Source organism: Acanthaster planci, linkage group LG05 (assembly GCF_054643075.1).
Source record: "Acanthaster planci isolate LZ-2023a linkage group LG05, COTS_SCS, whole genome shotgun sequence".
NCBI lineage: Eukaryota > Metazoa > Echinodermata > Asteroidea > Valvatida > Acanthasteridae > Acanthaster > Acanthaster planci.
Genome location: NC_141781.1, coordinates 16,518,386 through 16,544,247, shown reverse-complemented (window position 1 = coordinate 16,544,247; position 25,862 = coordinate 16,518,386). Strand labels below are relative to the sequence as shown.

Genomic DNA, 25,862 nt, shown 5'->3' with positions numbered 1-25,862 from the left:
TGGAGTATGGCAGGTTTTGGGCAGTTAGGGTTAAGCACAGTATTGCACCCATTAAATTCTCCCCTCCATCTAGAGTGGGTTAAGTCTACTACTGCATACCTACCAGATTACCAATACGGTATATGTGTATAAGTACATACATGTATGTGTAAGGTCACAATACTGGCCAACTTTCATGATGCAAAAAATGAACTTTAATTTATCAGATGATGTAACCATTTTCAAGCTATGTTTGCTTGAGATTATAGTTGTACATGTATTTGAGAGATAAATAAAGATAAATAATTCAGTGTAAATGCGAGTCTATAATTTTTATTCACGTTGAAGAGCAAATTTTAGTTCAAAATGGCGCCCAAAAATGGGACATTGCTTGAACAAAATTTAATGAACTCAACTACTTTACTTATAGCTCACGTATTTTATCACAATGGTCATATTTTTTGAGTAAAGCAATGAAGTAATATTTTGGCCCTTTACAAAAAAAAACAAAATAAATCCACGCTCCAAAATGGCAGCTGAACCTGCGTTAACGTTCATTTCACATCGTGTCCACCACACCATACCATGACGAAAAGGGCAAGAATCATCATTTACAAGCCTCACCCTTACCTGTAAAAGCCATTTTTATTCGAAATGAGCTTAATAAACATCGTGTAAAATGTGTGCTAGACCATAATTACCCTCGAGGATGAGAAAACATCAACACATCGATCGCTATAATTTTCGTGTCCACTTTGTAACTAACGTAAAATGTCCACATGTTTTAACTGGTGATCAACGCAGTCTGACTAGTGGTCGTACACGTGCAATGGTACCCTGCATGGATGACCTAAAGGTCAATTGTTTTAGGCTCGATTACGTCTTTTCCGAGATAAAGCTATTTTAAGCACCGTGTCCACCGCGCGCCGCTTTCGCGTCTCTTTGTAACGAACGGAGAAAGTTGCTGCACTCGACAGCTTTCCCCCCAACAATCAGGAAAAGAGCAGCCAATATCCGGAAAAAGAGCAGCCAAAAGGTTTGTATCAACTTAAATAGATTTTATTTTCTGTATTTTTTTGTGAAAAGAGGTCAGATGGCATTGTAAAAGGGAAGATTTTAATGGATAGTCAATGGGTGATTTTTGGGCTTTGTAGCGGACCGCTTGGATGGTTTCGTGTGAATCGTGTCCATGTTTAATGAACGGAAGAAAAAAAATAGTAAATGGAGCGAAGTTGATGTACATGTAACACGTAGGCAAGTGATGTTTAAACTGATAGGGGAACTTGCCTTTGTGGAACCCCTGGGGTCTTGTTAGAGTTTTTTTTTTATGTTTCTACAAATCAAGCCACTGCCGGTTATGTTAAAAAATTGTTCTATTTAAATTTTATTTTTCTTCTATCTTATTTCAGAAGCCAGAAAGGAGAAAAAGATTCAATGGTTGGATAAGATTATATGTCTGTAGATTCACATGTCCTTGTGAAAGAAGCTTTAGTAGTAATTAAATCAAAGATTATTCGATTTCAACCATTCCTGTTGCCATTTCTGTAATTTCAGGACCCCACAAGAGCCTGCTGATCGCCAGCTCACTGCAGGGGATATAGTTGTCGTCGCATTTGAGGATGCATGGTATCCAGGTGCCATCAAGCGCATCATTAGTGATTAACTGGCAGTTATATACTGCATGGATCGTCCAAATAAAAATAAGCAAAGTTTTGTTTGGGAAAAAGATCTGACCGTTAACAGGAAATTCATTCTGTGTGTTGTTAATCCAAGTTCACTTATTCCAGATCCATCTTTGCGTTACTTTCACTTGGACAGCAAAGAAATAGGTAAAATTAATGCACTATACAGTGTCTATGCTAATAAGTATTTTTAAACGTTTATTGCCAAAAGTAGTTTTGTCTAAGTATGTCATCAGAGGTTTGTCTAAGGTCTGTAGTCAAAAGTTCATCAGTTTTTCAGCAAAGATGAGTCACCCAGGTGGCACGAACTGAATAAATTCAATGAAATTCATTTAATGAGATGTGCCATGTTCTTCAGATAGGATCGTCAGTGTATAGCCTCCACAATGAAATACAGTTTTTAAGAAACAAGATTAGAATGAAAAATAAAATAGTCATTGACTCAATTTACTTGTTCCTCAGAATTGTTTAATGTTGGAAATGGTGCACATTTAAATATACATACATGTACTTAAGTTCACAATGCCAAAGATTTCAACTTCTGTGAAGCTCATGTGCAACCTTCTTGCATGCATATAGGGCATCTAAAAATAGGCTGAAGTGGCTTATCAGATATGTAGATCACAGAGATGCTCCCAAGAAATGAAAAAGCATGTGCATGTATTAACACCTGCACATAGTAACATTGGCAATTTTCTGAAGGTGAGGCAACTGCCTTAAGGGCTCCAGTAAAGCAAGTCATAATAAACTTGTCACATGAAATGTTAGCTTTGATTCGAAATTTTTGGTGTCCGTGTCATTTTTGTAACTAACGTTAAACTACAGGACAAAGATCTTTGAAATTGAGGTTATCTGTTCTTTGGTTGTCAATGATAATGTCCTCTTTGAAGTACTTGCAAGCTTCGCAACCAGCTGTTTTCCTCAAGTCATCAAACTGCAAATCATTTAAAATTGTTGTGTGCGAAAAAGTACACTTGTTAACGTTAGTTACAGTGTCCACCTTATTAAGATATCGTAAAATTAGTAACAATTAACATTTTTTTTAAAGATGACTTTCAGAAAGGAGGAAAAGCTTAACCACAACAATACAACTCCACATTGTTTTTCTTTGACTTTTATTATTGCATGGTTGACTGCAAAGTGGACACCGTAACCAACGTTAACTTATGAGGCCCCCCTCTACTGAAAGCACTGCATGGAAGAAAATTTCTTGGGCCGATTATCTTCCCATTGCTATTTTCTGATAGAGGGTGGTCCATTGTCATAATTTAAAAGTAAATTAAACACCTTTCACAAGATTGAATTTTTACCTATGTGTCCCATTTTTGTTAGCCAGTATTGTGTCCTTACACGTATGTACAATACACGCATACACGAAGCTGAAGCGAAGGCTCTGCATGTGCAGTGATTCACTACACATAGTCAGTCACCTTTGCGGTTGGCAGTCACAAGCCCTGCTGAGATAATGAAGTTCGGGGTCAGGGTTAACATACATTGGACCAGTAATGCATGGTAAAACCCGCAAAGCGTGTATTGAACAGCATACCAGGTTCACTGATTGTGTTAGCATGTCCGTTGAAATTCTCACCCCTTATTGTATGTCAATAAGGCAAAGATTACCTCATGTGGACAAATAATTCTTTGAATTCATCGAAAATAAGAAATATGCCCTTATGGCAGCAGTGAGATAGACTGAGGCTGTGAAATGTTTCACCTCGTAGCTATATTCAGACAGAAGAACGTTACCAGGGCTGATCATAATCCATCACGAAGTCAGGAAAATGCAGAGGACATTGAAACCTTGAGTCATGTGCCTATGGACCTTTGCAGTGTTGTTGTAAAACACCGTCATGACTGGTACCGTGATTTTCGGATTTCACGAGACATGCTATCGTAAAGTTTCTTCTCATCACATGTGTTCTTACCAGAACTATACATTTACTGCATGTAAAGAGCAGTATATCACCCCAGTAGTAACATGCAGCAGCTGAGCATGCAGTTTGCTACAAACGAAACACGGTCCAGACTGTGATTGTGGGGGAACCTGTATGTTCACACTGTACATGTATGTATGCCCTCTGTAACGCGACAGAGAAACGTTTTGAGTACTCACAGGCTAACGTAGAGGGTGCGCAAGGCCTTCCCCCCAAGCTAGCAGAAGGAGGACTGTCCAGGGTATGCTGATTAGCTACTGGTGGTACTGCCAACCTGTACCACGTCCACAAAGCAGGCATAAAAGAGGTGCACAGACGGCTGGAAGTTCAGTTCGTTGCTGAGAAGTATGAGCCCTGCTAGAAGCACTGCTGGAATTTGGAAATCAACTGCTGATCTGAAGTAGGCCTTAAGACAGTAAGCACTTAACGTATTGTGTGATATTCATGCATTGTGCCTTGTGAGTCTGGGGCCGCTGGTTTACTCAGCGATACTGTGCCCAAGTACAACAGCAAACAGCAACAACAAATTATTTTCCTGACTCTTGCCACAGCATCTATTATTTATTATTTTGCCAGATACTGAATCTGTTTTGGGCAAGCTGGCATCAATCATATGGGCTGGTAGGCCCCAAAACATACATCAAACAAACAAAGGACTCCCAGGTCCAATGTACATGTACATGTACCGGTACATCTATTGTCATTTGGCTTACAGGCAAGTCATAAATGAATGGACTCCCGGGCCTCAGGAACAATCGGTGCACATGTGATCATGGACTGATCTAAACACTAGCGAACTGAAGGCCTTTCTGCGCCTTTGCATAATGACGGGCATTGCGAAGCACCCCACCCTTCATAGCTTCTGGTCCATCGACCTACTACTGAAGATGAGCCTATTCCCGTCCATCATGCCCCGAGATCGCTTCCTTGCCATCCTGCAGTCCCTCCACTTCAACGATAACACTGCCATGCTGGAGGACTGCACTGACCGCCTCTTCAAAGTGCGCCCAGTCGTCGACCATCTTGCTCCGAAGTTTGCCACTGTCTAAGTTCCTTGACGGGGCATTTCTGTCGACGACTCCCTGTTGAAGTTCTACGGACGTCTCCGCTTCGCTACCTACAACCCCAGAAAGAGGGCCCACTTCAGCATTAAGATGTACAAGTTATGCCAGAGCACCAGGAGTGCCACGGGGTACTGCTACAACTTCAAAATCTACACCAGCCAAAGTAAAGGAGACCTCCTAGCAACTACACAAGTGGCGATGGACCTGGTGAACGACCTAAGCCGCAAGGGCTACAACCTTGCCCTCGACCGGGCCTTCAGCAGTCCGACAGTTCGACGACTTCACAACCAGAAGTTCAACGTTGTCGACACCGTCATGGCGAAAGAAACGGGATGCCGAAAGACCTGCAGTCCGTTAAGCTAAAGCGGGGCAAAACAGCATTCCGGTCGGCCAACCTGGGTGTCAGCGGTTCTCTCCTGGCCATGGTGTGGCGAGACAAGCGCAACATCCGTATGCTCTCCACCATGCATACGGCAGATATCTGTGGCTCCGGCAAGCAAGACAGGACGGGGGAGGAAAAGCAAAAACCGACCTGTGTCGTCGAATTCAACGCCCTATTGGGGGGCATTGAGGAGCGACCAACTCGCGCCAAATCATCGAACTACTCGTAAGTCACTCAAGCGGTACAAGAAGCTCTTCTTCTACCTGCTCGACTTGACGCTAGTGAACAGCTACGTCATGTACCTGGCCGTTGGTCACCACCTCTCCTTCCTCGACTACCGCTTGAGTCTTGTCCATGAACTGCTGTTCGACGAGCCCTTGCCCGAGTACTGCCCCCAGCACGATACTCCACCAGTCACCAACTCCACTTCGTCGGCCGACACTTCCCCTCGGACTTTGAGAGGAGCAGCTATGGCGACTTCCGCTACCGGCAGTGTGTCCTTTGTGCTTCCCGTGGTCAGCGAAAGAAGACACAGTTTGAGTGCGACACGTGCCACCAGCCGCTCTGCATCACCCCCTGCTTCAAGGAGTACCATACTGTCCACTAATTGACACTTTGAACATTTACTTATACAGACATTATTTTTTTCTGTTTTTCATGACTTGATGCACCACTTATCTGGTGTAAAACAATATGTCATTTACTGGTGGTTTTAAGAGTTGTCATAGTTTCATCCCTTGAAAAAATGACGAAAAAGTCAAAGTTTCTGGAAAGTACTGCGTTGAGGATGTTGTATTTTCATCTCTTGAAAAAGTGGCAAATTTCCTTGTAATGGTTTCACTAATTGGTCATACTTTCAAACTTTGAAAAAATGACAAAAGACACAGTTTCTGGAAAATATTACTTTGAGGACGTTGTATTTTCATCCTTTTTAGTCTTTGCACCAGTGTTAGGAGTTTGCTCATTCTTGCCTTTTTTAATGAGTTTTGCTTTTTATTTGATTGAAAAGAGTGGACATTTATTTTACTACTTTTATGAGTTCAACTATTTCAATGAGAAATGAAAAGAAAACACAAGAGAAATGACAAGAAGAAAATAAGAGGAAAAGAAGTTCTCTCCAAATATTTGTCTGTGTGTGTATTTCTATGTGTACTTGATTTTATTGGTTTCTAAGATTTTACTTGAAATTGTTGGGGAAATAAAGTTTGGGAAGGAAAATATCCATTTTGAACTAAAACTTATACTGTGGGAGGGAAAATTAACAAGTTGGGAGATAAAATATGTGAGTGGTTTGCGGGAGATACAAGTTTTGTAAATGGGAAAATATATAACAGAAAAAACCCAAATAGCTTAAAAAAATGGCAAAAGTTATATGCAGCAGCACTGCAAAAAACCCACACTTTTAGACCCCTTTTTTACAGCATGATTCATTTGTCCGTCATGGCCCGCACTCATTGAACAGTTTACAAAGCCCAGTGCATGTGAGCACAACATATTGCATGCTGAGGTCTTGACCGTCAATCACTCTGCATAGCAACACGGCAGTATAGCAACGTGCTGGGCCAAGGCCCAGAACAAAGGAGCCCTTATGTAACACCACACTATGGGGGCTCTATACGGAGCGGGCGGCGTGGCTGCAAAACCGAAGGGTCAATGGAAGTTGCTTGTGAGGGCTAGACTTGCCACGCAGCAGTCTTTTTATGGGGTTTAGATGCTCAGAAAAAAAGATACGAATTTTTGAAGATTTTTGAAAAACGAAAATATGAAAAACGGCCCGGCAGTGCATATAATGGTAAAAAAAAAGCACCCGGCAGCAAGTGGTTAATTGCATCTTGTGTGCAGAGTGTGATCTGAAACTGTTGCACCATTTTTTGTTGGTTTTGTTGATTGTTTGTATGTAATGTTGACCCAATTTTGTCTTTCTATTTTACTATGTCTTGACTGACCCAAGGTTTTGCTTCGTTTTTCAGAATCACACGCCTAGCAAAATTACACCCTGGAAATGTCCAGGAGTGTTTTTTTTTACAAGCCTGCAATTTGTAATCACAAGGACTGAAACACACAGTGCTGCCAAAAAGGGAAACAAGATTTGTCTATACAAGTACATGTTATTCGCAGTAGTGTACAATGTACATGTACACTGTACATGTGCATGTAAGTAGTAGATACAGGTACATATACATGTAGATATAGTAATTTGGTTCATTATCCACAATTCATAGCCAGAAGGCCAAATTGTTTGTGAATTTACAATATCAATTAAAAGTCACAATCATCATTAAGTACTGATGAAAAACAGTTACACATATTTACTAGATAAAACTATTGCTTCTCAGCCTTTTGGCTAAGATCATGTGTCTCGGTCTTAAGGCTTAGAAGACCATGTACATGTACATGTAGGTATCTGTTCCTATTGGTGAAATGCTTCAATGCAATTCATGAAGCTACAGAGGGGTTGCGTCTTGCAACCGAGGCAGTTCCCATCGTTGGGGTTGATGTCCGGGCTACGGTACTTATTTTGATGTGTTCCCTTTGGGGAGTTTTTTTACCTTCCGGTCTTTGTATCCCGCGGGACGTTATTTCTGGTCTTCTGTGTAATTTGTTTCATGATCGATAAAACTATTACAAATATAAAACAAAAACACCAAAACAAGCACAAACTAACGGGAACACCAAACACAAAGATAAAACAGGTTCCGCAAAATATGAGCCATTACAAGAATGAATGCAGGGGATAACACTTTCCTGAAGTGAACAGCTCTGAATTAATTCAAAATTCTGATGAAATGAGGGGAGTCATGACTGATATCTGGAACACGGATGACCCTGCCCATCTTTCAAGATCAAGTAAAGTCTTAAACCTTAGCATTTTGACAGTCATGCTAGCTATATACATCCTAGCAACCTAAAAATTATAGGGAAGTAATCATTCCCGCAGTAATTTCTGAACAGATTTGTAACTGGTGACAGATAATAATATTTACGCATATCAAAACTACAGTAAAAAAAAAATAAAAACATGTCTCGCAGATAATCAGGTTCAGAAGTCAGCGATTACATGTACATGTACTTACCAATGTAAGAATCTTGCCTTGGAACAAGCACGGAGGTACATACATATTGCTCAGACTGACGGAAGATGAAAAGAGATAAACTGCATGTAATGCAAGTTATAAGTTAACCAAAAACCAAAACAATAGAATTAAGAAACCCATCACAGTAAATTTTATCACAAATCATCAAATAAAGCATAAACACCTGTGCAGAGTATACAACTACCAAACTGTGGCATTTGATATATTCGAAGGACCCTGGTATCAAGTCAGCATTTTTTTCCAGGACGGCGGCAAATTTGAAATTTTGAATTTTCCACCGGTCCTTTTTCCGAATGGATAACAGCATTTTATTTGAAATCTGCCAACAACTTAGAGCTCTGGAAAAATTCTATCACATTATATACGTGAAATGATTTTGACCAAATGAAAGGAAAGATTATTTGGCCCCTGTGTGCACCAACTCTCATCGCACGCAGAAGCACTGCTATACTCCGCCTGGCAAAATCTTTTTTTTCCTCCGGAGTTGCCTTCGATTGAACACGAGTCCAACTGCGATCAGCATCAAATCAAAATTTGTTTTGCACATTCATTTATGACATCATTGACCTAATGTGGAACGTAAGGGCGTGAATATTGGAGATTGGCATACATAATGTTGGTCTGAATATGCATGCCCACAAGTAATAAGTACTTGTAAGTAAGTACCACAAATAGATGTAGTAAGAATTTAGTAATGCTCTACAACTGAAATGCCGTACCTAGCATGTTCTTGGTGGGTTATAGTGCATTCTCACCACGTGTGTTTTACACCATCATATGATCCGGCGCCATCAAAAATTTACTGTACATGCCTGCACCACGTGTACTAGCACATCTGCCGAGCGCAGATGCGGAATATAATGTACATGTACCAAAACTTGATTTCCATTTTTCATTGTATTGCTATCTTATTGAGTTTTAAGTACAATCCGTTTGCTATCAATACCATGCCACATCAAAGCCCAACATCCAAACCGACCAGTACATGTGTCGTTCTGTTCTATGATTTTGGGCTCGATCCGGCAGCTTGGCTCCAGTACTAGCTGTCGCTCTCAAAAGGTGGTTTTGCCGCTGGTCCCTTTTCTTTGTTCCTCCACGTGACCGAGTGCTTGTGGGTATATCTCATGCTCATAAAACTTTAAACTCGGAACAAAGCTAGTTATTGTTTGATGGCAGCACGTTTATATCCTGTAATTTATTTAATGATTGTCAGACAGCTTTCTGCCCTACGCTGGGGTGTGTAAGCCTATGGGATTTGTAAGATCTAAAAAACGGGACTGTCAAATTATCTTGAAATATCTTACTGTAAAGTAAGTACATAATACTGTCAGACAATCTGTGAATTCTTACCACCAGAAATTCTGTCATTTTGAAAATTTTTTTCTCAGAAAATTGCAACTATTGCAACCGTTAATGGGAGCTGTTGCAAGAGTCTATATTAATGGGTCGTGTGCAAAATGACAACACGCCATCGGTTCACCTGAAATCATTAGTAGCTAATAAAATAGATAAAGAACCATAACTAAAGACCTGAAAGAGAATTTGGACTGATCTGAAATTAAACTTTATTTATGAAACTTTGGAAATTTACCTCACGTTAATTATATCATCTCGGTTTCACCCCTCAAAATAATGGTATAGTTCAAATCAATTATGACCTCTCTGGTGGAGCTCCGGGACCAGTTTTTCTCAAACAGAATCTCCACTCCAACATCGAGACATCTAGCTTTTTAATTTTCAAATCACAGTAGCTCACATGACCAAAACGCAGGGATACATATGGTTACCACATTTGCTGATTTACATGTGTTACGTGTCAACGATGGGCACTGATGATGTGTATGTGAACGGTTTTTGACAGATATACATAAGCCTACGTGTGAAAACCGAACTGTACATGTGTATGATTCGTGAACGTGATCAAATGTGCACATGTACCTTACATGTATAGTATGTGTGATCACACCTCAGGAGATATAGGGCCTTAAAGAGTGCACCCTTAATGTCACGTGACTTGTCTCCTAATGACGTCATCATCACATAAGGATATACTGTATGTACCTCTAAAGCACTCCCTTTCAAGATATCTGCAAGATTTGAACCTGATTGGACATGTACTTCAGGAGATATAGGGCTTTGAAAAGTGCATTCTTAATGTCACGTGATTTGTCTGCTGCTGATGACGTCATTATCCCATACGGTCAATATACATGTACCTCTACAGCAATCCCTTTTCAAGATATCTGCAAGATTTGAACCTGATCAGACATGTACTTCAGGAGACATGGGGTCTGAAAGAGTGCAGTGTTAATGTAACGTGACTTGTCTCCTGATGATATCATGATCAGAAGAGGTTAAAATTCCACTAAAGTACTTCCTTTTCAAGATGGCTGCAAGATTTGAACCAAATTGGATATACACTTCAGGAGATATAGTGCTTTAAATGAGACACCATTTAATGTCACATGACTCGTCTGCTGATGGTATTGTCATTATGTGAGGTCAATTTCCGTTTCTAAACCTTCCCTTCCTAACTGCCTGCAAGGTTTCAACCCAATAAGACATGTACAATACAATATACAATACAAAAAATTATACTTATCACAGAAAAGGCACAGATTAGATATCTTAAACATTTGTTCCTTTTGGCGTTTGGCGTTCCATACAATGTGATCCACTCTCGGCAGCACGTGGTCGGCATTTTGCCAAGTCCAGAGTATGATGCCCTACGCACTGTGTGCCATCTATGTTGCAGGCAGATATTAGGCATCCACACACACACAGTAGCATATGCACAGCATGCTATTGTAATTTTTTACTTGGCAATTTATATTTTAGGGGCTTTTTGTCGGCGGCGCTTCACGTGTGTGAAAAAGTACACCAGTTATGCACTTCATGCAGCTGACTTCAATGTTTTAGCCGTCATCTTGTGCACAATTCCCACTTATATTGCTTACGGTTGATTTTTTACCTAATTTTGAAGAATAAAAGAAGTTTTTATTCCAACATCCAGTCTGATGACGTCATCAGCACCAAACACACGTTTTGACTGGGTAAAGATGGTCACGTACATCAATTTTCAGACGATTCGGACAAACTTCGCCACAGACATCCATTCAAAATTCATTTTACGGAATTTTCAACCTGTCGCTAGAGGGCGCTCGATAATTAGGTGACGTCATCAGTAAATAATTTGAAAAATACTATACCCCAGCAGACTAACACCTCTGAAAACAACTCGATACCTATTACCACTTTTAAACAATAAGGCCACTTCAAGTTTTCGACCGGAAGGAAGGGTCACATGATTTGACCCATACAAGATGAATTGAAGACCACATTTTATCCTGGCACTTGCTGCAAAAAGAATGTTGCAGGAGGCCAGGGCCAATTTTATATGAATTTTTATAAATTTAACAGAATATTTAAATATTCAAAATTTAATGATAAATCACTTGATGACGTAATCGTGACGTCAATAATTCAGAATCATCTTTGTTTTATAGTTAGTACTTGCTGCAAGTTTGACAGCGATCAACGATTACTAAGGTACGAAAACGGTGCCTCAAAATCATTTACAAAGGCAATGGGCTGAAGTCAATTTGTAAAAATCGATAACAAATCACTTGATGATGTCATCATGACGTCATGTTTCTAGGACCATCTACACTGTATGCATAAGGGTTTGTCATTGGTATAAGTTTGATGATGATCCGCAGTTGCAAAAGCACTAAAGTGACCAGTAGAAAAAACGTGTACAAAACAAATGGCCTTTTGAGCAGAAGAAAATAAAGGAAGAAGAAGCAAAAAAAAACCAGAACAAAAAGAATGCCTTTTTTGCAAAATTGCGAAAAAGCCAAAAAAAGGAAGAAAACCCAGAAGGAAAACAATAGCTGTTTTTGCAACAGCAAAAAAAGGAAAACCAGTTGTTTCGGCCTACTGCCGAAACAGTTAAACAAAAAAAATTTACGAAAACTAGAGGCAGTGTTTGTGAACAAACACAGGCTGTTTCGGAGTTTGCTGTTTTGGTCAAACCGTGTTATAAAAGAAGAATGTTTGCAAAATTGATTTGATATGATAATATTGGAATACAGCTGAGTTGCCAAAATATTTGCTATGTTGGCTATATATCTGTGTAGAAAGTCAATTTAAACAAGAAATCATTAATAAATTCATTGAGTGCACATTTAACGTCATGTGACTTGTCTCCTGACGACGTCATCATCACATATGGTGAATATTCCTCTCAAGCACGCCATTTTCAAGATATCTGCAAGATTTGAATCCGATCGGACATCTACCGGTACTTCAGGAGATATACATGTAATTCCCTAAACAGTGCACATTTAGCGTCACTTTATTTATAGCCTGATGAAGTAATCAGCACAGCAGGTCAACATTTGTCTGTAACACTTTGCTTTCTAGTTATCTGCAAAATTTCAACGAGATAGGACATGTCCTTCAGGAGATAGAAGGCTTTGAAGTTCATGCCAAGTCAAACAACGTGTACAAAACATATGGGGAAAATGAAATATTGAAAAATCAGTAAAAAATAAGGTGATGACATCATGACATCAACCCTTTGCAATAAATCTTGCATCAGAATCTTTGTTGGCTGTCACTCGTTTGCAGAAACACTGCTCCTTTAAGTTCATGTCACGTGATTTTGTGCTTAAACCGAACAATTTTTATGGCATTTTTATCAGGGTCTTTGTTGGTTATCACTTTGGGAACTATCAAACATTGTAAAGTGGCCAAAATTATGGCTTGAAAGCGTGTACAAAGTTAACGGGCTAGAAACACATGTACAGGAAAACTGCTGCTTGAATTTCACATCACATGATGTGTCTAAACAGGAAAAAATTATGAAACATTATTTGATAATCTGACTCTTGGGTATATTTGCAATCAAACAGAAGGGAAAATTTAGTCTGAATTCTCTTTCGTTCTGGTAGAAATTGAGGACTGCTCACGAATTATGCTGGACAATTGTGTGTACAAACCCTATGTTGTGCAACAACGCCATCTATCGTTTGTAGTTTGCTTGTTTTGTTTCATTTAAAGGGGTAAGGGAGGTTCAAAGTTTCTTATATTTGATGATGCCATTTCTTTCCATGGTTAGAGAAAAAACAAATTGGGGTAAATTTTTTTGACAGCTTGTAGCCCAACCCATGAAAAACCTGGAAAGGGTGAATGTATATGTACATGTAAATGTAGCGAATATGCAAGTAAAATACTTACGTTTTGTGGAAGAACACCTGGCATGAACACATCCAGATAAAAGAAGTTTGGGTCCGGCTCATTTTCATCTTCCTCTAACAGGTCACTATGACGACGTATCATGTCCATCCTCCGAGGATCTAACTGCTCCCCAAAGCAAACTCTCATAACAGCAAGCAAGAAGAGGATATCTCTAAGTGGCTTCAACGAAGCCAAAAATGATTCCATGATTTTCCAGTTCCACTCAAACATATACATGTACATACACAGGTCAGTTTTCACAACAATCCATTCTTCACCAGTTTGGGGGAGGGATGTCTTTACTTAACACACATAATGTGTATGTACGCATATACCAGTTCACATGCAGGTATCAGCAGTACATGTACGTGCAGCATCCCATTAACGTCTTGCAGTAAGCACCGTCTACATGTAGCAATGTACCGTACATACAGGGTATGGTAGATTCCACTGATGACCTGAGAGATAACTGTTGAGAAATATATACATAAAATAGACATTATCTATTCATAATAAGTGGCATTCAATTGATCATAACTACATGTTATTGAGAAAATTGGAAAATAGCTAGCAAAATGATTGGGTGTGATGTCACAAGTGTTCAAGTTCTGGTGGATAACACACAGATGCTCCATTTCCAGAAGATAAGAAGCAGAACATCTAATCAAATTCAATGCTTTTTTGAGTCTGAGAGAGTGAGTCTGGGAGAGTATACATGTACATGTACATATGTCAACATCAGGTAAAAACAGGTTCAGGAAAAGCTTTCTACCATGTGCAATACATGCCTTCAACTCAACATTTAAAAGATGATTGAAATGAATTGGAAAAGTTCTATATCTGATGTTCTACATGAGCAATACTTTTCCCCCAATTTGGCATTTTAAGATAATTGAAAGTGTGATTTAACGTATCATTTTTAAGCACATATAACTGTAAAGTTGTTTATATTAAAAAATTTACATGTTGTATGATTGTATTGTTAGTGTTGTATTGTACATGTATTTTATGTACATGTAATTTTATATCATCAGGAAACCAAATTTCATTTTCTTTTTACATGCTTGAAGGAAATGACAAAGAAACAAAGAAAAAAATAAATATACAAAACAGGTGGTTCCTCTCTACTCCTTAATTACTCGGTATCTTTTGACACTGTCGATTATGATACATGTATATAATGTACAACCAACTCTTTGGTTCCAAATACTGACGCCAATATTCACGACCCACTCTATGGTAGTGAATATTGCCATCAATATTAACAACCAAAATTCATTACTCGCTCTCTGGTCGCCAAAACTGCCGTCAATAATTGCAACCACAATACACGACTTGCTCTTCAGTCACGAATATTGAAGCCTGAATTTGCGACCAAACTTCACGACTCATTGCATCTCCAGTCACAAGTATTATTGCGAATTTTTTTCCAGCAATCCAGATAAAGAGAGAAGTTACTTTTAAACATTGTGCCCCCTGCATTGTGCCAAAACTGCCCAGCCAAATAAAAACTTGAGATCAAGCTAAAAAATGTAGGTAATTACACATGCGTGTGAACACAAAAGTAGACAGACACCTGTCTACACTTCTGGAATGATAGCCATTGCCAAAAAAAAATTTAAAGTGGCTATAGTTACTGTTCTGCTGAGGAACTTAGTTTAAAACAGATTCTTGACAGAGCCTCTCATTTGAGAACTCTGCATTTGACTTTTCATTTTAATTAGGGCATTCGCCAAATTGAACCTTTTATATTTTCTTATTTTTCTTTTCTTCCCGTCTGCCACTTTTACTCTTCAAGACACACGCTGTTCGGGTGTGCTCCACCTGAAACTTTCTGTGCCAGCGTAAAATAATGTTTTGTAAGTAGTCAAAGTTCAATGAGCTTCTGATAAAATTATCTCCACTTTATCTGATGTCTAATTTGAATGATAATGATGTATTTGCTCAAGTACTAGTATCTTTGCCTATTATGGCATGTTTTGAATATCTAAATCTGAACTCTGAATTTTCTCTAGAAATTTATTTTTTCGGTAATTTATTTCCGTCAATTTTGTGTTGATTGTGTAATATCTGGTGTTGGCTAAAGGTTAATTTTAACATACTTTCACGGACTGATTTTGCCATGTTCCTAATTACTCAAAGTTATTTTTATGTTCAGAGTTCTTGTCCAGAAACACATTGTATATAAACTCTTGCTTAAGGAGCAATTCGTTACTGTTTCTTTTTGCTGCATCAGACTGTCTGCACTGGTGTAACTGTTCTACACAATTCTGTTTCCATGGATTGCTGGGGTGAAAAATTTTAAGTTGTATTTCTGTGTCTGAAATGTTGTTTCATTTTATTAGAAACTGTATCATTTTTTATTTGAAACTGTACCATTTTTGACTGCTGTTTAACCTTTGCACTATAACAATGTCTACACAAAGACACAATTACAATGTAGATCCACTGTTGACTTCAACTGTTTACCTAATGTTTTTCTTTTTCCTAGTTTGATTCTTTTCAGAATTGAATAAAACATTTACATTATTTTGATACTTTGAACTCCACATCCATCTCCCCTCACAACAGTTAAGGTAAGGTTCCAATAACCATTCTACTTCTAAATTCTATATTTAGAGCACTCCACAATTATCACTGCCAATCTACATGTACATTGTATGTAACAGTTTTAAATTCAGAGGCATTAGGTTAGCTCTATCAGTACGCTCATTGCTATGCAACCCTGGTACGCCAGGATCGAGCCTGATTGATACACATTTTTTTTCCTTCTTTATTTTCTCAATCAGATCGCATCTTTGCTTTCTACACCTGCTTTTCTTTCCATTTTTGGTAGATCTGTTCATACCCCTGGAGGATTTTTAAGGAAAATAAAGTCTGAAATCCATTCATTATGACTGGTCTTGTTCCTGTTCCCAACAAACATGACTGGTGCAAAACTCTAGACCTGTAAACCGTCTAAACTTAACTTCACGTAGCCAGTCCCTATAAAATTGAAAAGAAAATTGAATTTGGGGGTTATCACCTTATATTTCCAGTGAAACACGCAAGGCTAACATCTTTCTGAAAGTCACCAGAAGTTCTGTTTTTGTCTGATTTTGCACTGTTTTCTATGGGGGTATATTTAGTATAGAGCAACCCTAAGAGTAACACTCAGGCTAAGGGCATGCTTATTGCAATAAACAAAACATTGTTAAGTCTGATACATTTGGACATGGTTGGTGATAGTCCAGTTCTGGAGCACTTCATTGGCCCTCCCTTCCAATATTGATTTCATTCAACATCAATATCCTCGGATTTCACCTACAAAACAGTCCTAAAACTGTCTAATGTGCCCACTTTAAGACTCCGTGGGAATTGGAGATGCCAACAATTGTGAGGTAGTTTACTTATTGTTTTGGGATAATTCTTCATTGGTCTACACAGGGCACTACTCCTGCTTCGAAGCGAGGATCTCGAAAACCGCACTCATAAAAGCACATTTCTTTCCCAACGTAAATACTTTTCATTCAATACAATATAGTTAATCATTCAGTTGCAAGCTTTGTTGGACCCTGAATCCTAAAACAGTGGTAAGGAATTTTGTTACATTTATTAGATGCTCTGTTGATGGGATTTTGTCATAAATTTGGAAGGTAATTTGTGCGTTTAATAGTGACCCTTTAGTTTCACTCTTGCATGAAGCGTGAGGTCAAAAAACAGACGGTTTAGAAACAGTTGAATGGTTGGTGTTAATCCCCCTTCATGTTGTCTTTTGGTGTTGGACAGTTCAACGGTTTGAAAGGAACCGTCTGCCCTGGACTGTCTAGCTCCAAGAGCAACCCTGGCAACAATGGAGTTTGTGGCTTACACAGCCATAGTTGTGAACAAAAGATCTTATTCAAGGGAACTTCACTGGCCCCGGTTGGTCGGTCAGCCTTCCTGGGCTGGCCGTGAGGATTAGTGGTTAACACCTTGTGATAGAGACGCAAAATCAACTGCATTCTAGGCTACAGACATTTATCTCGCTTCAGATACATTTTGAGTGGGTATTTCACGACAAAAAGGCATCGCCACAAGATCATTGTTCATCTTTAAGCATTTTTAGACTAGAAAACAAATACATTTATATGGGAGTGACAGGAAATGCCCAACACGGTTGCCTCAATTTACCGCCTGATTTATCGTCTCTTAAAGGAAATATCAACATAGACACAATTTGAATTTATTTGGAACTTCAGTCACGTGTACCATATTCTTTAAAGGTAATAAAAAGTCAAACTCCGCATCAAATAGTGCTTAAAGTATGTGTCAAGGTTTGGTTCAGACAGGGCTTGGCCATTTTTTGCCAAACTTCGGATCGGTTGGGGTTCGGACATGTACACATGTATACACGTACAGTGCACACTGAGACATCGAAAGGTTTGCTACGATCGTGCCGCAAAGGACTATAAAGTATTTTTAAGTATAAAATTATGAATCTCCTATCTCTCCCCATCCACGAGCAACTTTGATTTGAATACCTTTTTCATAAAGTGTTTCCCCAGAGTTTGTTTACGAGTACATTCCATATAAAGTTACCACCGGAGGTGTGACAGTTTCTGACCATGTTTTGCCGACCAGAAGTGCTTGTGTTCGGACCACGCTTGACTCAACAAAGCGATCATAAGATATGTGCAAATAGGAAAAAACATCATGCTCAATTAGGACTTTCCTCCAGATTAAAATTAGATTTCGAGCAAATTGTGTTTTGGTTATTTTTGCGAAATAGATGGCTTTCAAAAACTACGAAAATGGCTTTTGTTGCATATCTGAGGAGGAACCTTTCCAAGGACGGCGTGCACATGACCAACAGGGCGATTTTCCATCAGCCTCTTTTTAAAGGATAACAGCATTTTGTTATTTGAGATCTGGCAAATTCCATTACAACGTATTCGCACTACGATCAAACCCTTCATGGTCAAATGAAAGGCAAGTTAGGCAACCGCGCGAACAAAAATCTCCTCGCGTGCTGCGCTGAAGCACAGCATGCACCGAACCGCTTAGCAAAATTTTCATCCGGGAATGCCTTGGATCGAGCGCAAGTCCGACTGTGATCGGCATCAAACCAAAATTCGTTTTGCACTCCATTTATGAGACCATTGGCCTAATATAGAACGTCATTACCCTAATATGGAACGTAAGGGCGTGGCTATCAGAGATTGGCAAATAAAATAATAAATCTGAATATACATGAGCACAATTGGATGTAGTGAGAATTTAGAAACATTATGCAGCAACAATGCCGTATGTGGCGTGTTCTTGGTTGATTTATAAGTGATTCTCACCACATGCTTTTTACAACCATCTCATGATGCCGGCCATAGTAAGTTTCAGTATGTCGCCTGTGTGGAGCACGCCGTACAACTCGTTATCCATTTTTCGTTGTGTTTGTTTTTTATTAAGTTTTCTTGTATTTTTGTATGTATTCCCACGTGCTATCAAAGAAATGCCTTATTAAAGTCGTAAATCCGAACCGAACAGTTTGGTTCGGTTCAAAAGTGCCTTGTTTGATGATTTTTGCCTCGGTTCGGTGATTCGCCGGCTGCCCTAGATTAAATTGTGTTTGTTTTGATTTACTGTGCATTTAAGTTTAATAGGTAAAGTCAAACACCAGAGATTAGTGTAAAACCTGACATGTTTGTTTTTCCAACATGAATTTTGTGCAGCCACAAGGTATTCAAAGAGTACAAAAGAATCGTACGTACAAACATATTGCAACGTGCACGAGTGTACTATTGACTTCAAGAAAAAACATGTATCCTTAAATCGTGCAGGTGCAGCCGCGAAGTACATGTACATGTACATGTAGAAAGCGCGTAGTTCTTCCTCGATCCTACACATGAAAACCTGCGAGTGCGCAATGCTGAGTCCCAGCTTGTGCACACGGGCAAAAAAAAAAAATAAAAAGTTGTTTTATCTATAACTACATTTTGGCGAACAGAACACTGCATGTACGTCATGTATGATTCAGGTAAATACTATTTCGAGTTAGTATATATTCTGCAGGTTACATGAATACAGTAAAGTGTGTATTTGACTCATGATAACGAGACAAAATATCAAGATTACAGGCTATCGAGACCTGAGAAGACTTGTCTGGAAACCGACAGCGCAGATACATTTCACACTTTATTAGCAACACAACTACTCAATACACATATTTATTCAAGAAGTTAAAACAGTCTCCCGATCTAAATCCTCGTGATCTAAATCCTCCTGCGGAGCTGCAAAGTAAAGATCTATTATTATGACTCATCCACCAGATCGCAGAAGTCTATGATGCAGTAATGCGATGAGCTGTCCATTGTTTACAAGAAGCTGCAGAGAAACCGGTGTATTCGACCGCAATGGTTTGGCCAGCCTGGCTGAAGCGTTCGTCTGTTCGATGATGACTGTCGGTGGGCTTACCGTTTACAAAGCGTTGAACGCTTTCAAAAGCATTTGTACAGTGTATTTTGACCTCACACCTAAATTCTACCCAGTGCTCTCAAATAATCTGTGCTTAATATCATTTCTTCCAACTTATAAGCTGACTTCTTGTGTTTTAAAGATGTATTTTCCTGCCATATGTACATGTTCTGGGGCCAGTGTGCATAGTCCATGGCATAGTCAACAGTGCCCTCTCGTGGTGAAACAGTTTGTTGTGCTGTAAGTTTAGCTATGCGTTATATGTATTGTTTACCTTTTCTCTTTATTTCTTATTGTAGTTAATGTGACAAGAAGGCAACTGTAGTGGCATAAATGGCTGGTTACTAGAGTGAATAAAACATGAGCTGTGTTCATAAACCGGTGTTTACACTTACATTCAGGAAGGAATGAGTAATTTTTCCGTTTAAACCAGAAACGCTTCTACCATTGAACTCAACATTGAAGTTACCATCTTCTTCTTGTGCAATTAAACAGCATGCCAATGATACAGTGAAAATTGAGATGTCAAGACACACCTGCCAACATGCATGCTGACGACTGTTTCCTGAGCAGAGCAACATCCAGTGTACATATATCTATAGTCACAACCAAAGATCTTATGGCACTGCATAGCGGCCCACGATGAGGAACTCTGCCAAAAGAGTAATCGCCATGGGCACCATTCGAGCAAGCAAGGCGCCTGCACAGTGGACGTTAATGCACAGGTGCAGGCACGCACACACTAAGCCTGTTCGATATGATGATATTTCACGATATTTTGATATAATGTTGATATCAGATATTGTATCATTAGTAAAAACACATATCAAGATATCATGCAAATCGATACGCTGAAAATTATCGCGATAAGCTACAAACAATCATACTGTACATGCACATAGGGAAGTCAACACACCACGTGTTGAGCCCAGCATGCATTACTGCATTTGGGCCACACAAATATTCAATTGAAAACTCCAAACTACAAAGTCACTGTTGGCCCCATGCAGCTGCAAAGGTCTTACAAGTATTAGGGAACAGAACCAAACCAACAGACTCTACGCACCTGTAATGTATTGTACATGTACATTTCGGCTAAGTCGGCTCTCTTGCTCAGGACTCGAGATTGTCATACTGCACATGTACACATAGGCCGTTTTCCAATACTCAACTTCATCTCCGTCTCAGGGTTCATCTCCTAAACCAATTCCCGATAGTGGACTTGAAGCATTTCACTTATATTGAAGAAAAGTTCTGTAATGTCTGGCTCTTTTGCATCTTACTTGATGTTTTGTGCCACTATCAACATTTCCATGTTGAAATTTGCTTTCCACCAGCATTACAGTTCTAAATATAGAGAAAATACATATATGCATCGGGTTTTTTGGGTTTTTTTTTTAAGGGGCTCTCGAGACATAGCGGTGATTTCGGTCGTGTTTACTTTATGAATAGAAATTGACGGTATCACGATCACATCAGATATTGCGATACTTTTTCATGATATCACAATATAAAAAGAAATGAATATCCAACAGGCTAGGCACACACATACCAGGTGTGCAGGCCTGGCACATGCCTGTGCATTAACGTGCATTGTGAAGGCGTATCACTAGCTCAAATGGCACCCAGGTGATTAAAACCTTTTATACATAATCACAGTTAAGTTCTCCATCTCGTGCCACTACGTGGTGCTGTATAATCTTTGGTCACTGCTACTGAATGTTCTGCTGTTAAGGAAACAGTCATTGTTATAGGTCCTTCCAGAACTGTAAGGTTTACACAAACCTTACAGACAGCTGTACAAACTCACATTAACACATTTTGGCTGATGTGATTGTGCCAACTTACTCTGCCATCACAGCTACATGTATTTGTGCAACAAAGTTCATGCACGCTTCTTAGTGAAGTTAATGTCTAATGGGGAGGTTTATTCACCTTATATCCATATTATGTCCATCCACACAACCAAAAATCAGCACCATGTGCATGTAATCTTAATCACTGTCAGCTGCATGACAGCTTGACAAATCACAACCAAGCTCCTTCATGTATCTTTTCCTTTTTTCCTGAACTTATCAAAATGAAAATCAAGCTACATGTGTGATTGATTATTGGAATTGGAGCAAATTGGGCCAATCACTGTGTGGCTGTCACCTGTGGGTGACAGGAAAACAAGAAGGAAAAGATCACGTACGATCCTGTGGCTCATTCTGCAATGTACATGTACATGCACCAGCTTTATTGCGATTGGCATGCTCAGCCAAACCCAGAAATGAATATGCAATACAAACGGGTCAATTTAATCCACTCCCATCTTAGTTGTGTCAATACGAATATTAATTTTTTTGTCAGCAATGCTTGTTCACCTCTTCCACTAACATAGAGATTTTTAAACAAAATAGTGTTCGCGTGGTTAAATATAAGACAATGCAAAATTTGGTTTACATTCTCCCTAAAACATAATTTAAAATCCGAGTATTCTAGTGCTATATAAAACAAAATTTAGAGTTTTCCTAGGAGGCATGGAATTTTTTTTAGTCGGCAAGCCTGTGGCACATCAGTTTAGATTGATAGGTCAATGCTCGAAATATTTTTAACAGAGATTTTTGGAACATAAGGCGGTGCTCGTATCTGCTCACACTTGACAGAACAGGTGGATCTTGCCAATGCATGGTCGGATATTTCTCCAAAATCGTCGCAAATAGTGCAAATAAAAGTGGAAAAATGACAAACGTTAGGAACACAAGATAGTGTGGTGATGGTATCGTATCCCGGCAGTATCATTAGGCAATGCCGGGCAATCATGACATTTTTGAAATTGGTCATTTCCATGATGGTGATCATATACACTGTAGGAGTAGGCCTACTCACTAATCATAAGCCCATGAGTACAAAAAGTTTTGCAAAGATTAATGTCACAGTCTCTCTTGGATGTTCATTTAGCATGTTTAGGCATTAATAGTAATACCTGAAATACTGGGTGATACTTGTATCTTACTTTTTCCCTTGTTTTTGTTTAACAAACTCGGGTTAGATTTAGTACGTATATAATTTGGTTTGTATAAACCTTACAGTTCTGGAAGTATGGTATAGGCATACATATGCCTCAGGCTCGATTCTGAATGGTCTGCTCAGCTAACATGTCGTGACGTCTTGATATTCTCTCGATTATTTGCATACAGTTTGAGTTGCTACATGACAAAGATGGCGACCTCAAGTTTGGCCAACAAGCAGACAACTTTTTTCCATTTTAATGGTAGGGTCATAGATCATGTAGATTGGATTTTGTCAAAGGAATGCTGATTGGTAGGCAAAATTATCAAGAAAGATACACCTGTCTTCCTTCCTCTATGATTCAGAGTTATCGTAAGCCAATAACTCCTCTTCAAACAATGATGAAAGAAGGCAGTACACATTCAATCAAACACAAAAGGAACATACATGCTTAGAATGACAATGCATCGACAGGCAACAGTGTACTAGAAATGTTTGTGGGGCAAGATTTACGGGAAATACAATTCTTGCAAGTTTCAAGATTTCAATGTACACACACTAGCAATTTTGTATAGTTTGGGAGAAATATAACTCCTGGGGGGTGAAATTTCTGCTTTTAAGTGGGTCTCTGTTCTTTTATTGCACGCCGAATTTCACTTTCTGCCTTGGTGTCATTGACTGACCAGACGGAGGGCAGCATACTTGCATGCGATTTTTGTACATGTACAGCACTGTATACTGACATGTTGATGTACATGTAGATATACATGTACATACCGGTACATGTATGTGTAAATCCTCCATGTGATGTAAATCTGTGGGAGCATACATGCACATCACGATGTATGCTCGCACATCGGCACAGAGCTGTGTAAACAGCATCCTCATACCATCAGGTTATTGTGCTGTGATTGGTTGACAATGAAATGTCAATATTCAGTGAGACTTGTTGCAGCCATTTCTGCAAGAGTCAAAATAGAGATTAACAAGCTCCACTATAACTCATGCTAGCACACATTTCACTGTAAATTTGCAGCTTCAAAATTTGGCATCTAATAATAGAGGGCTTTGTGCCAACTGGTGCGGGGTGCCCCAACTTCATGAGTTCCCACATGGTTCTGCATCGTTTTGCACAGGCTTTCAAACAATTTTTGGACATAAGCTCATCAAAATATCAGTGCAGTAAAAATGTACTGCTGTCCAAAGAGGTTTTGTCTTTGATAAAGTCTTTAACAGATGCTCAAGTCACAAATCAGCAGAAATGGACGTGAATGGAATTACACTGTAGACGGGCTGGCAACAGTCTGCACCCGGAAAATCCAAATTCCAATAGCCTGGACATTCAATGTGGGCCTACATGTACAGTGTACATACATGCATTCTGTCAAGAATTGAAATTTTGAAAATGTGGTCAGATCAGGTGGGGGCCAGCTCACTCTACAAATGTTAATGTCTACAATTTTGGTATACCTATTACTAGTTCATTTTAACCTTCAGGAATTTCAGCCAAATAAAAAAGTAAAATTCCAAAATACGTGTGTTCGCTCTTTTCTAGCGTATAATTCAAATTTCCTATAAAGTCACCGCAATGTACAACCAGCCCAATTAAACTCTCAAAAGCGGCATGATTGTCGCAATAAATGGAATTCTTATCTCTGATTTCAACCATATTCTGGTAAAAAAAAATTTAATTTTAGTGAGCAACTTCTTTAGGGCACTGGTAAAATTAGGATTGTTAAACATTCCACATGTTCCACAGACATAAGAAAGTAAATAGGCATAGAAAACATGTCTGCACGAACATGACTGAACTACACGTACATGTAGAAACTTGAGGCAGGATTTCTGGAACTGATCAGTAATATTAATACCCCATGTTTCCAAGCGGTTGCAAAAAGTTACTAGGTGCATGGAACACACTGCATGCAGAGTATCCGCCTTAAGTTGGTGCTGGGGGATCAATTAGCCTTCGACATCCTTGCTTCTATTTCACAGTGTTTTATTGGGGTTATGGGGCTGACATTTGATAAATACATTGTAATTATACCAATTACTTTTTCCAATGAAATATTCTTTGTAAAAAAATCTGCCAGGGGAGGGGGAGAGAAGGGCAAGTATCCCCCTGCTGGATTCTTCACTGCCCCGAACATGAACCATTGACACCGTATTTCGCTTGTTCTGTCTAGGTATGTTTAGCCCTAACCCCCAGGGCATACAGTATGTAAAATCATACTGAAATCGGAGGATTTGGGACTGTTAGGGTTAATGCAAACCAATCTCATGTGTAGCAGCCAAACTCATTTTTGATTTCTAACCCATTGAGGGCACTGTAAGCGGGGACCATAAAAAACAGCACTGAAACTAAGATGACTCCATCAAGTTTTGCATCTGACAGATTTTGATTTGCCCATCCTGCCGAAGTTTATTAAACGGTTAGAGCTCATTATTCTCAGGATTCTACTATTAAATTAAAGAATTTGATTTAGTAATTACTGGGTTATTTATAGTCTTGTATAAGCTGACACTCACTCATTTAGGCCACGCTGTTACATCAGTGGAACACTTTATTGTAAATGGTAAATAATACAGATATGCACATGGGGGGCCTACATATTGGAGCTATAGTCAAATTATGGGGTTTCGTATAGTCCAACTTAAATTTTGGGCATCATACTCTTTTAGGGGAACTTAGATACATGTATTAGTGTCGCTTAGATACACCTAAGTGCAAGTTATAATTGAGGTCGAAGTAATATCATTATTGGGTGCATGTATATTTACATGTTCAACGTGGGCACACATACATGTATTATTATCACCTAGACGTCGGATGTACCGTACTCTTGATTTATGTTTTAATTTTATTTTAGTCAATCTGTGCCTGTACCTGTGTCTGTGCATCAAGCTGTTTACATGAACAAGAAGAGAAGCATTAAACATCTGGATCTGAAGTGCACACTGTACATGTACAGCATTGCGTGTGTATCCTTTGGCAGATTCATCATGTATGTTCATGCCCCTCACTCAGTTGGTGCCCATGTGCACTGAATCCCACTACACTG

The 25,862-nt window shown here is 39.1% G+C and overlaps 1 protein-coding gene across 1 annotated transcript in view; it reads right to left on the bottom strand.

Moving 5' to 3' along the window:
- The window catches only part of pam (peptidylglycine alpha-amidating monooxygenase), a 234,795-nt gene that overhangs the window by 202,946 nt on the left and 5,987 nt on the right, over positions 1–25,862 (bottom strand). Inside the window, exons 2-3 of the mRNA XM_022250921.2 lie at positions 13,378–13,846; positions 8,116–8,170 (exon numbers count right to left, since the gene is read on the bottom strand). Coding sequence (XP_022106613.1) covers positions 8,116–8,170; positions 13,378–13,620 — 298 coding nt within the window. The 5' untranslated portion in view covers positions 13,621–13,846. The remainder of the gene's footprint in view (positions 1–8,115; positions 8,171–13,377; positions 13,847–25,862) is intronic.